The sequence below is a fragment of the Ictidomys tridecemlineatus genome, chromosome 11, assembly GCF_052094955.1.
Source record: "Ictidomys tridecemlineatus isolate mIctTri1 chromosome 11, mIctTri1.hap1, whole genome shotgun sequence".
NCBI lineage: Eukaryota > Metazoa > Chordata > Mammalia > Rodentia > Sciuridae > Ictidomys > Ictidomys tridecemlineatus.
Window position 1 is genome coordinate 14,474,981 of NC_135487.1, and position 14,232 is coordinate 14,489,212.

At 51.6% G+C, this 14,232-nt stretch overlaps 1 protein-coding gene across 1 annotated transcript; it reads left to right on the plus strand.

Annotated features, from left to right (window-relative positions):
• The first annotated feature begins 1,129 nt into the window (after positions 1–1,129).
• Positions 1,130–7,147, plus strand: LOC101958816 (chymotrypsin-like elastase family member 3B). The gene is made up of 8 exons (XM_005317561.4): positions 1,130–1,293; positions 2,135–2,220; positions 3,631–3,728; positions 3,840–3,974; positions 4,621–4,757; positions 5,091–5,233; positions 6,059–6,211; positions 7,056–7,147. The coding sequence occupies exons 1-8, from the start codon at positions 1,254–1,256 to the stop codon at positions 7,071–7,073; spliced, it is 810 nt and encodes a 269-aa protein (XP_005317618.1). The 5' UTR covers positions 1,130–1,253; the 3' UTR covers positions 7,074–7,147.
• The last annotated feature ends 7,085 nt before the right edge of the window (positions 7,148–14,232 follow it).

Genomic DNA, 14,232 nt, shown 5'->3' on the forward strand with positions numbered 1-14,232 from the left:
GCCCCAGAGGGAGCCACGCGCTGCCCTAGGGTGCCGAGGATGGACAGGGGAGTCCCCGGGGGAGCCGGAGCCGCTGGCCTTATTGAGCAAACATCGTGTGGAGCGCCCCAAAGTGCCAGGCCCTGGGCTGGGAGGCTGCTCCCAGCAAATGACCAGGAGGGGCTTGGTCTTTCCTACAGATGAATGTCCACGTCCCCTGGGGTGAAACTGCTGGGTCACAAGTGACCGCTCCAGAAGCTGCCTCTTGGCCGGCAGGATCTCCCCCCTCTCTCCACGAGGATTTCTGAGCTCCAGGCGCACCAGGCTCCCTTTTCTCGAACAAACCAAGTCCATTTTTGCCTCCAGAACTCCACGCTTGCTGTCCCCTCCACCCAGAGCGCTTTACCAGCAGGACTTCCCATGACTTATCCTTTAGGACTCAATCCAACGGCTACTCCCAGCCCAAATGCCCCTTTCCCTCGTTCCCACCTAAAGGAGGGGTTCCTCCCGTTCCCATCCCGGCCATGATGCTTCCTGTCATAGCACCCACCACCTCTTTCCCCTGGAAATAGGCTTCACTCATTTGTGCTGATTCCTCATTGCTCACCCCACTAGACTGGAGCTCATGGCCTTGGACGGAAAGTGCCCCGTGAAATACTTTTATTTTTTTAATAAGGTACCGAGGATTTAACCCAGGGATGCTCTACCACCAAGCTACATCCTAACGCTTTTTCTCTGGAGACACAATCTCTGGTTAAGTTGCTGGGGCTGCCCTTGAACCTGGAATCCCCCTGCCTCAAGCCTCTAGAGTAGCTGAGATTACCAGGTGGGTGCTACTGCGCCTGCCAACAAAATCACTGTAATTGAGGTAGAGACCAATATCAACCTGAGACTCAGAAAGGTTGAACCGTGAGCTCAAGGTCACAGAGTTTGGAGGTGACAGAGGCGGGATCTGATTGGCCGGGTCTGCCCCGCTCCTGGCCCCACTTTCTTTCCTGGAAGAGGCTGGCCCTTCTGATGGAACCCTTTCCCCCAGTCCCTTGTTATCAGTCCGCTCTTCCGGGCCACCTGTGCGGTCACATGTTGGAGGGAACCCTGGGCCCTTCTATTGGCTGTTGGTCCTCTATCTGCCGTGGGAAAAGCCATGGCCTTGACCGTGGGAAACTTGGTCTTCTACCACCTGTTCTGGGGCCGTGCCGGCCCCTTCCGCCTGCCTTCTGCATTATATTAGAGCCCCAGCTCCCTGATTCTTTCTATTCGTCTCAAAACTCACCATGCTCCGGCTGCTGGGTTCCCTCCTATGTGTGGCCCTTGGTAAGACCCCGACCTGTACCTCTGTCCCTGAGCTGCGCTGGCCTGGGGAGCCCTGGAACTCTGCATCCATCTCTGGTTCCATAGGAGGGAGTCTTGGTGGACCCAGGGCATGACTGTGGGGCCTTCAGCTGGGGGCTGGAGGGAAGCTGTGGCCAGAGGAGGTCAGCAGAAACCAGATGCCCCCAAAGGCTGTGGGAGTCCTTGAACAATGTCTCATGGTCGAGAGTGTGGACCCTGCACCTGGATGGCTGGGTTGGAATTTCCACTCCTCTTCCTCTCCCTCCACCCAGCTCACATCCTCTTCCTCATCTCTCTGCCACATTGCTGTCCATCTCAGGGCCACCTCCTCCGAGCAGTCTCCCTTGACTGACCATAATGGTAAAGGATCGCGTTTACCGAGTGCTTACTGTGCACCTGGCAGAACGCTCAGGGCTTTTTTGTAGATGACCTCATAGCACCATCAGGGTCCCCTGAGGACAGTACTGCTTTCCCCGTTTTATAGATGGGGACACTGACCCTCAGAGAAGTAAAGTAGCTCATCCTAAAACAAGCGACCTAGTTGCACCTCGAACCCCGGCAGTCTTCCTTCCTCTCTGTGTGACCATAGCTATCATTCTGAAGGGCTCATTGGCCAGGTACCATTCCATCCTCTCTCTAAAGGGGACCTACCCTCTGGGGATGCTAGGGAACCCTGCTCTAGTCCAGATGCTAGTTCCAATGTGGCTACTGAGGTCCAGAGAGGGAGAGGGGCTTGGATAGAGTCACACAGCCAATCTGTGGCACAAATAGGACCAGGACCCTGAGCCCTCCGGAGGACTGACACATCTCCTCCTCACTCTAGCCTCAGTCTGTGGCCGACCTTCCTACAAGTCCATCGGCCGTGTTGTCAACGGTGAGGACGCGGTTCCTTATAGCTGGCCCTGGCAGGTAAGAGTAATGGCAGCCGCACTCGTCCCCACTGTGGGCTCTGGACCCCAGCCTCTGGTCACATAGCATCCAGTCCCGGCTGCGTTGCTTCCTTTCCAATATCTGCTTCAGCTTCCAAACCCCTTGCACAATCTGCTTCTCACAGAGGTTTTGCCCATGTGTAACATCTCACCGGGCTGTTTGCTGTTTAAAAATAGAATCTGGAGGCTGGGGATGTAGCTCAGTGGTAGAGCACTTGCCTAGCACGTGTGAGGCCCTGGGTTCGATTCTCAGCACCATATAAAAATACATAAATTAACTAAAGGTATTATGTTCATCTACAACATATATATATATATATAGAACCTGGAGTGAGGGCAATGTTTAAGGATGTGGCACAGTAGGGTAGAACTTCAGGCACTGTGTTTAGGGAAGGAGATTTTAGGGGACTCCTTTCTAGATTCCTTGAATCCCACAACAGGGTTGTACAGTCTGAGAGCAGCAAAAAGATAGGAAATTTCTAGAAGCCAGTGGAGGGAAGCCCAGAGAATCAGAGGACTGTACTGTCAGCCATAGAAGAAACCAGCCACGTGGGGCTATTTAAATTTAATTAAAATTAAGTGATGTTAAAAATTCAGTTCTTCCTTGCTAGCCACTTTCCAAATACTCATTCACCACACGAGGCTAGTGGTTGCCATCTTGGGAACCAAAGTTAATGGGACATGGTGGCCTCCATATTGGGGATTAAGACATGGTGGCTGCCATATTGGACAGCAAAGACATTCCTATTATCACAGAAAGTCCAGCTGATAGGGTCAGTGTGCTTGTTCTGTGAAGGGCCACAGAGTCAATATGGAAGGCCTTACTGGCCTTATGGTGTCTGCATCGGCAACTTAACTCTGCCACTCTAGCACGAGAGCAGCCACAGACAACACATTAATGAATGAGTGTGAGCCTGCTTTGGCCCATGGACCGTAGCTTGCCAACCCCTGGTCTAGAGGGAATTTCTAAAATCAGGAATGTGTAGAGAATGAGAGATGAGGCAAAGGATTCTGGGTGAGCTGTGCGCCAACAGATCCCAGAGTCCTTGAGAGATGTGAGGGTCAGAGGAGTGGGAGGGGGTGGTGACAGAACAGAGGGCCTTGGGAAACTCTCAAGGTACGGAAGGTTTGGGGATGCCCTACAGATCAGAGAATGCTGGGGTTCCCAGAGAAGTCACAGAGCCTAGGGACATAAAGCAAAATCAGAATATGACCCCAGAGGGAAAGTGATAGGTCCGCCCTGAGCAGCTGTGTAGGTTATGCACTGCACACTTCTTTCTGTGTGGACAGCGCCCTCTAGAGTTGTACAGTGTACAACCAATAAAATCATTGCTGATGACCCAAACAGCGGGGCCCAGACCACTCAGGTTCTTTCCTCCTGGGCCACCAGGTCTCCCTGCAGTATGAGAAGAACGGCGTCTTCTACCACACCTGCGGCGGCAGCCTCATCGCCCCCGACTGGGTTCTGACTGCAGGCCACTGCATCTCGTGAGTTGTCTCTCTTGCCCCGGCCCTCCCCAGCTGCTGCCCCTGTGTGACTCAGGCAGCCTGGGACACTGGGTTGGCCGAGGCCTAGACTCACCCAGCCTCCACCTGCAGGAGCTCCCTGACCTACCAGGTGGTGTTGGGCGAGTACGACCAGGGTGTGCAGGAAGGCCCCGAGCAGGTGATCCCCATCAACCGAGGGGACCTCTTCGTACATCCAAAGTGGAACCCCAACTGCGTGGCCTGCGGGTGAGTCAACACTCAGGTGTGGGACTGGGCTCTTCCACCTGTCCCTCCACGACCCAAGATGAACCTGAGAACCGCAGGGAGAGGGGGTCTGCCAGCAGCCTCGGCCCAGGAGACCACCTTAAGCCCTTCAAGCTCAGCTTTCTCCTAAGCAGAGCCCTGGAAAGTGCCGCGTAGGCGTCTGGGGCCACAACGATGAGACCCCACCCATCCTCGCAGGGCTCCTGGGGTGAGCAGAGAGACAACTCAGACCCTGGAGAAAGGGCTTGAGAGACAGGCAGGCACAGGAAGACAGCGGGCGGGCGGGATTTCTCCCAGTGCCGTCCTGGGGCAGCCGCGGCTGTGGCCCTGGGGAAGCCCGGATTCTTAGTCCTCTGGGCCCAGACCCACTGCCTGTGTTTACCAGCCCTCCAGGTGTCTCCCAGGCAGCTAAAGTGAGAGGGCCGTGGGGAGCATGGCCAGGACCACCATGAAGGCCAAGGCCAGCAAGGCTGAAGGGGCTCTGGGGGCTTTTCTCAACCGCTTGACAGACTTAAGAGCAGGGCAGAAGAGGGGCCCCTGGAGCCCCAAATGCCCACACCAGGGGCCACGGGTGGGAGCTGATCCCCTGGAGGCCGAGGCTCCGAGTGACTGTCCCCCTGCTCCCCAGCAATGACATCGCCCTTGTGAAGCTCTCACGCAGCGCCCAGCTGGGGGACACTGTCCAGCTCGCCAGCCTCCCTCCAGCTGGTGACATCCTGCCCAATGAGACCCCTTGCTACATCAGCGGCTGGGGCCGCCTTTACAGTAAGTGCTGACCCCTCTAGCCAGCCCCAGGGACAGTGGCAGAAGGGCAAGGGCTGGGGGGTCAAAGGCCACACCAGGATGGGTCCTTGCACCTTACTCCCGTCCCTTTCCAGCTGCAACCTGTCCCCCACCCTCCCAGACGTGAAGGTGTTCAATCAAACATTCTGGGGTATCTGCCGGGTGCCAGGTGCCAAGGATGGAGTGGTGTCCATCGGATGCAGGACGACCAGGGCCCCCTCAGATCAGAAGAGCTGTGTGCCTTGAATGCCCCCCACTGTCGGGCTCCTCGCCCCCACCCCCAGGTCTCCCTCTCAGCGCTCTCTATCCCCACAGCCAACGGGCCTCTGCCGGACAAGCTGCAGCAGGCGCTGCTGCCCGTGGTGGACTACCAGCACTGCTCCCAGTGGGACTGGTGGGGCTTCTCCGTGAAGAGGACCATGGTGTGCGCTGGTGGGGACATCCGCTCTGGCTGCAACGTGAGTCAGCTCTCACCTGTCCATGGTGGCGTGGGGTGTGCAGTTCCCTGAAGTCCCACTGCCACCTGCCTGAAGGTGGAGGAGGTATCTTGCCCACTTGCTCCTTCCACCCCCAGACTAGGCAAGAGTGGAGCCCAGCTCGCAGGCAGACTTGACCTGCAGAGGTCACCGTTCCCCCGGGGCCTCAGGCTTCCCCACCACTTCCAAAGCCCTGTCAACGATGGCTCTGAGGTTATAACGAACATTAAGAACGTTCTCAGGGCTGGGCGTATAGCTCAGTTGGTATAGTGCTAGTCTTGCAAGCTCAAGGCCCTGGGTTCAATCCCCAGCACCATTAAAAAAAAAAAAAAAAAAGTTCTCTTTGTTCTGGGGGCACGAATGGAAACTACTGTTTTTCTCGAGTACTTTGTCTCTACTAGGTGCCGTGCTAAAATCCTGTATCATCTTATTTAATCCACACAAAATTGTATAAGGCAGATATTGTTTTTCCCATCACAAATAAGCACATGGAGATGGGCGCAGTGGCCCACACCTGTAATCCCAGTGGGTCAGGAGGCCGAGGCAGGAGGATCGTGAGTTCAAAGCCAGCCTCAGCAGTTTAGTGAGGACATAAGCAACTCAGTGAGACCCTGTCTCAAAATAAAACATAAAAAGGGCTTGGCGGTGACTCAGCAGTTAAGGGCCCTGGGTTCAATCCCTGGTACCAAAAAGAAAAAACAGACAAACAAAAAGATAAGCAAACAGTTCCCAGAGAATTCAACTCCTAGGAGGGTTGCTCAAAAGCTCTAAAGTTCAGAACCAGCTCACCCCTCCCTGATGTTCCAGGGTGACTCTGGGGGACCCCTCAACTGCCCCGCGGAGGATGGCTCCTGGCAGGTCCACGGGGTGACCAGCTTTGTGTCTGCCCTCGGCTGCAACACCCTGAAGAAGCCCACGGTGTTCACCCGCGTCTCGGCCTTCAATGAGTGGATAGAGGCGGTGAGGAGGCCCGGGGGGCTCTGGAGAGGAGCCACAGCCTGAGGGGCCTGGGAGGCTCCCGAGGCCAGGGCCGTGAAGACATTCCAGGGGGCCTTGCGGGTGGTGTCTGCCGTAATGGGGCCCCAAGGGCCTCTGGGTTTTCTGGGGAGCGTTGGGGTGTTTCTGAGGCATTTTTTCTGGATCCCGACCTTTCTTATTCTGGAGGACAGAGAGAGAGAGATGCCCGACAAAGGGCTGCCTGAGAGGGGACAGATGGGAAAATGACAAGAATGAGGGAGGCAGGCTGGGTGCCGCGGTGCACACCTCTAATCCCAGCACCTGGCAAGGCTGAGGCAGGAGGATCGCAAGTTCAAGACCAGCCTCAGCGACTCAGTGAGACCTTGTCTCAAAATAAAAATAATAAAATAAAAAGGGCTGGGGATGCGGCTCAGTGCCTCTGGGTCCAGCCCCAAATACCAAATGGATAAATAAAATAAAAAAGAAGGTGGTGAGCATCATGGGACGGGGGACACTCCAGGCCCCAGGGAGAGCACAGCCCTCATGTGGGGACAGGAGGTCAGCGAGGACGACTGTTGTTCATGGTAACAGCAGTGGCCCGCGTACAGGAGTGCCAGGCCCAGGTGAGAACGGAACCTGGCCAAGAGCTGGACCAGAAGCCCCTGGCCGGTCGTCCTCCTCCTCCTCCGGCTATAGAGAGGAGGAAGCCAGGGCTCAGGGAGGCGCAGTCGCTCCTGCAGGGTCACCCTACTGGGTGGGGAGTGGCAGGGCTGGGAGTGGAGCCCAGTCCCATCCCATTCCAGAATCTGTCCTCCTAACTAGGAGATTCTGTCTTGTGTTTCTACAGACCATAGCAAGCCACTAGCTCCACGGCCCAGCCGGCAGTGTGGACCTCACTCCCTTCCCAGAGAATAAAGAATAAAGATCCAGAAAGCCCGAGTCTGCCGCCTTCATTGACTCGCCGCTTCCCCTCTGACTGGTTCTTAAAATCTCAGATCTGAAATGCTCAGGGGAGGCCAGGCCCACCCTCTCAGGTGAAGATGAGAAAAACACGAGGCCCGTAGAGAAGAAGGGGCACCCAGCCGTCCTGGTTGCCTGAGGGTTTCCAAGGACTTTTAGTGCAGAAAGTCCCTGGAAAACTGGGACAAGGTGTTCACCCTGGTGTACAGTCACACACAAACCAGTGGCTTTTAATAAAGGTGTTAAAAATAGAATAAAAACCTGCAGGAAAACTGACCTCGTCAGCCTCCTGGAAGGCTCACGGTACAGTGGGGAGGACCGTGGGTTTCCTATTCTGGGGCTGGAGAAGAAGGGCCATGGTTGTTCATTCACTCATCAAACATTCCTTCCTTGTTCCTGAAGAAGGCTCAGAGGGGGAGGAAGATACAGTTCCTGCGCTGATATGGCTCATTATTTAAAGAGAAATGAGTAAATCAGAGTCATTAAACATTTACTAGCTACCTGCCTGGAGCAGGTTGAGGGCTGGGAGTACAGGTAAGTCGGCCAACCTCACAGTTAGCCCTAGGGCCACAGGGAAGGAGATGTCCACACAGGCATCCGGGGGCTGTTTGCCAAGCTCTTGTTGCCTCTGCCACGGCATCTGGTGGCTGCTGGTCAACCTGGTCCCAGAGTGAGCTGTTGTGGAGCAGAAACTCCACCAAAACCCTGATGAACATGTCACACAACCAAGAAATAAATTCTGTTTGTCATAACACTAAGCTTTGGGGTAATGTTTGTCACAGCAGCACGGACTTAACTTATTCTGGCTGACAAAATGAGTTTGGTGATTATCCTTCTGCTCCATGTTGTACTTCACATACAAATATCCATAAACAATACATTACATTGTTTTTTTTTAAATACAGACATGTTATGTGATCTGACATGCAACTCACTTCTCCATTTAATGTTTACTTTTTTGAGCTACAATTGTGCTGTTTTATCTATCTCTAGTTCACTGTTGAGAGCTTGTAGGATACCTCATTACATAACACCGCCAATTATTTATGCTTTTCCCCCCAACACAGAGCCAATGCTTTTGTGATTACAACCAGTGCTTCAGTGGATGTCCTTGGACTTACCTCCAGATGCACATGTGCGAGATTTCTCTAGGGAATATTCCAAGAAATGGGATTGCTGAGTGGGAGGGTGTACTCATTTTCAACTTTACCAATTACCAAATGGTTCTTCAAAATGATTGTATCAACAATACTTCCTAAAATCCCCCCTTTTCCCTTGTCTCTAACACTGCCCCCACACATGACAAACTGCCCACATTTTTCTCCTAAGGCCACTTGTGGGATTTCAACCGTCTCCACAAAACTTTCCTCCAGCCCTCAGCTCTACTCTGGCTCTTACAAAACCCAAGAACTGGTCTGGCAAGGCCAGAGCGAGGGCAGGCAAGGAAGGAGACTTGTGCATCGTGGGGGTGTGGGGGAGGGTGAGAGGAAGTTCTGGAACCACACACACATGAATCATTTTTACTGAGTCCGACCACAGAGCCAAGCAGGTGCGGTCGACTGCAGGCGGGCTGCAAAGCCCGAGTCCTCTCCTCCCCACAGCCCAGGGAGGGGCCCTTGGATAATTTTCCAAAACAGTTTCAGAATGAAGGGAAGTGAGTCCTGTGTGATCCCACACTGTGACCAAGCTGCGGGCCCAGGGGCCTCCACCCAGCCACTGGGGGAGGCTAGGGGCTGCTATGACCCTCTAAGGGCCACACAAGGGCGGCAGAGAGTCAAGGAATCTTTCCTAAAACTCAACAATTTGACCATCCAGTCTTCCTATCCTTAAGTCTCCAAATCTCAACAATTTAAATCTTTTAAAGACCATCTAGTCAATAATTTAAATTTTGGGGCAACAATTGGAGTCATCAACAACAACAATTCTCACTTTTGCTTTCTAAATCATGAAAAATCAACAATCTCCATTAAAAAAAGCATCTTTTAAAGATGGTAAAGGGTCAGCACTGGGATGCTTTCTCTTTAATGCCTGATGCTAACAATTTTATTCTCCTGTTAAAAATCATCAAAGTGTCAAATGAGCCATTCGTTTAATCGTAAAAGTCAACGATTCCATTTTATTTGTTTCTTTTTCCTTTCCTGGAACATTAATATTGGCCATAGTTTAGACATGTTGACTTTGGAAAATAGAGCTCTCAAAAAGTTACTCTAGCTGCACATGGTGGTGCACGCCTGTAAGTAATCCCAGTGGCATGGGAGGCTGAGACGGGAGGATCAAAGCTAGCCTCAGCAAAAGGGAAGTGCTAACCAACTCAGTGAGACCCTGTCTCTAAAATACAAACTAGTGCTGGGGGTGTGGCTCAGTGGACGAGTGCCCCTGAGTTCAATCCCCAGTACCAATAAACAAATAAATAATTAACTCTGTTATGGGGTACTGTGGCACATGCCTGTAATCTCAGCAATTTGGGAGGCTGATGCAGGAGGGCCAGCTTCAGCAATTTAGTGAAATTTCTCAAAATAAAAAAATTAAAAAGGGCTGGGGATGTAGCTCAGTGGTAAAGCACCTCTGGGTTCAATTTCTGGTATCCCCCTCCCAAGTCACCCCCTTTCCCACTTCTCTTACAGCTTTCACCCATTTGTTTATTGCTTCCACTTCTTTTTCTTTGCATTTAGAAAACCCACCAGCAAGTAGATTTACTGGACATAGGCTGCATACCTACTGTTTTTCTGTGTCGGGTTTGGGAGACACAGGAAGATGATCCGAACTGGGATGCTGGATCCCCCCAAGCAAGGGTCATGACTTGGCTCCACGTTCTAATGGAGACCTATGACGATGAGGGGCCCCAGGAGATGGGTCACATTGGGGCCAGAAGACTGGAAGTCTCAATGGCCCGTTCACCAGATGACAGAGGCAGACAGGGATGCCCATCAAATGTGACTCTGACAAACTTTCTTTTGTTAATCAGTATCAAAGACAAAGTGCTGAGAAACCTTGTCTAAAGTCAGAGACTGTTGGAAACTCTGCTGTTTAGAATCACATCCCTGAGAACAGAACACCCCCCTCTTGCCTAGTTGGTTGGAGCCGGATTCAACATAAGAGAAGCAGCCTAGATTTCCAGCCCAGGTGCAGAGCTTCAGAAAAGAGGCTTCGGAACTGCAGTCTATATTTATTTTAACTTGGTGGTGTCCAAGGAAACAGAACTGTTAGACCCTTTACACACTGCCAGGGTTGCTCTGCGCCCATCCACCCGATTCTTTTTAATTTTACCTCAACTCCACCCTTCCCTTTCTTTTTCTTTTTTTTTCTTGGTGGGGGGAGGCCGGTACCAGGCATTGAAACTGAAATTAGGGGCACTCAGCCACTGAGCCCCATCCCCAGCCCTATTCTGTATTTTATTTAGAGACAGGGTCTCACTGAGTTGCTTAGCTCCTTGCCATTGCTGAGGCTGGCTTTGAACTTGCGATCCTCCTGCCTCAGCCTCCCAAACCGCTGGGATGACAGGTGTGGGCCATCGCACCAGCCCACCCTTCCCTTTCTTTGGGGGAGACACTCCAGTTTCTTTGGTGTGCTGTTTCCCTTGCTACATCAAGTTCAGAAACCTAATTCTGTGAAATCACAGCTAGGTTGCTGGTGATCTGTATCAGATTGGCTTTATCATAAAACTCTTCTCTGTATCTCTTTTCCTTCATTAATTCAACCAATGCTTACTCAGTCCATGCTCAGTTTTAAGTGCTGGGGACTTGATGGTGAGAGGACAGACAAGGTCCTTGGTCCTGTTGATCTACCTCCAGCAGTAAGATAGAAAATAAACTCTTTTTTTTTTTTAAAGTTGCATGATTCATTTTTATTTTTTTAAATTTGTTTATTTTTTTATATGGTGCTGAGGATCGAACCCTGGGCCTCACATGTGCTAGGTGAGCACTCTACCACTGAGCCACAACCCCAGCCTAAGATAGAAAATAAACTCTTAACCAGAGAGATATGAACAGGAATGCATCGGGTGATGTTGTTGCTCAAACAACATCAAAAAGATGTATAAAGTATATTCTGCTTACTAAGATGGCTACGATGTCGCTAGATGATTACACACACACACACACACACACACACACATTTGTACTTTGTACTGGTCATTGAACCCAGGATGGTATTCCACTGAGCTATATTCCCATTACATTTTATTTTTTAAGTCTTGAGACAGGGTCTTACTAAGTTACTGATGCTGGCCTCAAACTTGCAATCCTCCTTCCTCAGCCTCCTGAAAAATAGCTGGGATCACAGGCACATGCCACTGAACCCACGTAAAGCTTCATTTCTTAAACATGAGGCTAGCGTGCCTACCCTGGTAGCAACTGGAAAGACCTGGGGCAGAGACACATAGGGCTAAGATTTAGCGTCCTATACACAGAGGGTCCCTTCCTGGACAGACGGTCAAACCTCCCGAGCATATGCCCACTGCTGTCTGGGTACAAAGAGGCAGGGCCTATTTTATAGACTGGGCCCTGCGTCGTCTGGACTGACTCCACCAGGTGCGCCGCACTGGACCACAGTCTCCAAATAGCAGCCTGCAGTCCCTCTTTTTGGTTTCTTTCCTTTGGGTGGTACAAAGGCCCAAGGGTGGAACCTCAGGGTGGGGCAAGCTGACTCAGCGGCAGGCGGGCTCGCAGAGGATCTCAATTCCCGCTCCTTTCTTCCCATTTTGTAACTGGGCAAACTGCGGCTCCGAAATACGAAGAACTTCTCCCCAGCAAGAAAGCGGCCTCGGCTGTATCCGCGCGGTCAGGAGGCATGAGGACCCAAGACGCCCAGAGACCAGCAAGGGTTAAAATCATAAAGTTGGCGAACACCGCCGAGGCCTAGAGAGGCCTAGTCCCTCTAATCTAGTCTCCCCAACTTCCGGGGGTGCGGCTTCCGGTTCCGGCGGTGCGCCATCGAGCTCGGGGCCTGAGGTGGTGTCCTTTCCTGGATGCCGTCGTTGGTTTTTGGGTGTTGTTGTGGTCCTCTCCGCCCGGTTCCCCGCCCTCCTGCGCGGCACCTGCGCGGGTGAACGCTTCCTCCCTCCTTCCTTCTTCATCCTCCCTCGCTCCTGGTAGCTGCGAGCGGGCGGCCTGGTGGTGGCAGCTCTAGGAGTGGAGAGGCCCTGCCCTTGCGACCTGTGGCCCCCTCGGTCTGGCTTGACCTTGCATTTCGCTTCCCCTCCGCCGGAAGTGGAACCCCGGAAGCCCATCTCGGCCTCCACCCTGGGCCCCTGAGTCCGGGCAGTGCGACGGGAGGAGTCCAGGCCTTTTTTAATTGGACTGAGCCGTTGCATTGCCTTCTAGTTTTGTGACCTTGAGGGGGCCCCTCACTCCATGTCTCAGTGTGCTTCTCTGCAAATGGCGATGACAGTGTCTGCCCCGTGGGTTATCCCGAGGGTTGGGTGAAGGAAAGGTTCTGGGTGTCTGTCCCCCAAATGCAACAGCGTTAGCAGCTGCTCCTGATAATGAAGAGAGCTGAGGCAGAACTGGTCGGGTTTATAGGATAGGTCACCTGTGGAGCTAGTCCATCTTTTAGATCTGACCTTGAAAATGGTCTTACTGACCATTGAGACTATTTCTAGAAGCCAGGTTTGTGAAGGCCTGGTGCTGGGAACTAGAACTATTTTTTTTTTTTTTAAAGGGGTTTTCTGAGTGGTTTAGGGATTTCCACTCAGAAAGGTCTGAGGTGGGAGGGGAAACCAGAAAAGTTTTTCTCCGTCTTGATGTGAAAGTGACACATACTTGTAGTTAAGAAAAAAAATACAGAGAAACAGTGAAGAATGTTCCCCATTTCTTCTAGTGTTCCTGCCGTTCAGAAGTAAACAAACTATTTGATAACCTTCAGATATTGTTTTTGAATAGGTCAGGTTACATATGCTTATCATTTACCTGTTGATCGCTTCAGTTGTACCCAATGTTTTGCTTTCCTTGACTGGATATTTCTTTTTTAAGTCAAGGTACCTGTCTGTTTTCAGTGGCCAAAGCAAAATTTGTGAGCCTGGGACCTTTATAAAGAAAGAGGCTTATTCAGTTCAGTTTTGGAGGCTCAGGGGCATGGCCCTGCCTCTGCTGAGGACCTCCTGGTGGATGGCATTACAGCTGCAGAAGATTGTGCAGGATCCAGAGATAACGTGTTGAGACAGGAAACAGAGACCAGGGAGACACCAGTCTCTCTCTTACAACAGCTCACTTTCCAGAACAACCAATTCACACCAGAAGGTCAATATCCATTTCTTCCCAAGGCATCACTTCCGGTAGCCTAATGACTTCCATATCCCCAGTTCTTTATTTTTGAGACAGGGCCTTGCTAAGTTGCTGGGGCTGGACTCAAACTTATGATCCTCCTGCCTCAACCTCTGGAGTCATTGGGATTATAGGTGTGAACCATGGTGCCCAGCCCCACCACCTCTTAATATCACACTGGGGTCCTGGCTTCTAACCGTGAACCCTCAGAGGTAAACCACATCCAAACTGCAGCAGCACCGCCCTTTTCATCATTTAGGTTGGTAACAACTTACATTTGGGGATGAGTACCCTATTGACTGAGCAGAAACCCCAGATAATATGAGGGCTGGTATACTCCCCAGAATATCCAACCTACAAGGTCTTTTCACAAGTAAACTATTTAATAACCTTAAGGTTAGTTTAAGGCCATTAGAAAATAGGTCAGGGAAACTTTTTAGAGAAGAGGTAACTAGGCGCTGAGAACTAGTAAATGCACGGCAACTGATTAGTGCTTACCTCTGTCAGTTGTCCAGGAAACAGATTTGAGAGACTGAGCTGAGAGGGATCCTAAATATCAACACTCCTGCTATGGAACTCTGGGAGGGATGTTCATGAAAAAGATGAACCTTAGAAAGGATCATTGTAGGGCTATAGCTGTAGCTTAGTGGTAGAGTGCTTGCCTAGCATGTGTGAAGCACTGGGTTTGAGTCTCAGCATCACATATAAATGAAATAAAGATCTGTCACCAACTAAAAAATACTTTTTAAAAAGGGTCATTGTAATGGTGTTATTGGATATACCCCGATGTGAGAATTCAGAAAT

What these genes read in the sequence shown, in the direction of transcription:
- LOC101958816 (XM_005317561.4), top strand. Translation starts at nt 1,254, where the DNA reads ATGCTCCGGCTGCTGGGTTCCCTCCTATGTGTGGCCCTTG. An exon ending in CCTCCTATGTGTGGCCCTTG is followed by an intron (nt 1,294 to 2,134) that starts GTAAGACCCCGA and finishes TCCTCACTCTAG; the next exon opens with CCTCAGTCTGTGGCCGACCT. An exon ending in ACATCCGCTCTGGCTGCAAC is followed by an intron (nt 5,234 to 6,058) that starts GTGAGTCAGCTC and finishes CTGATGTTCCAG; the next exon opens with GGTGACTCTGGGGGACCCCT.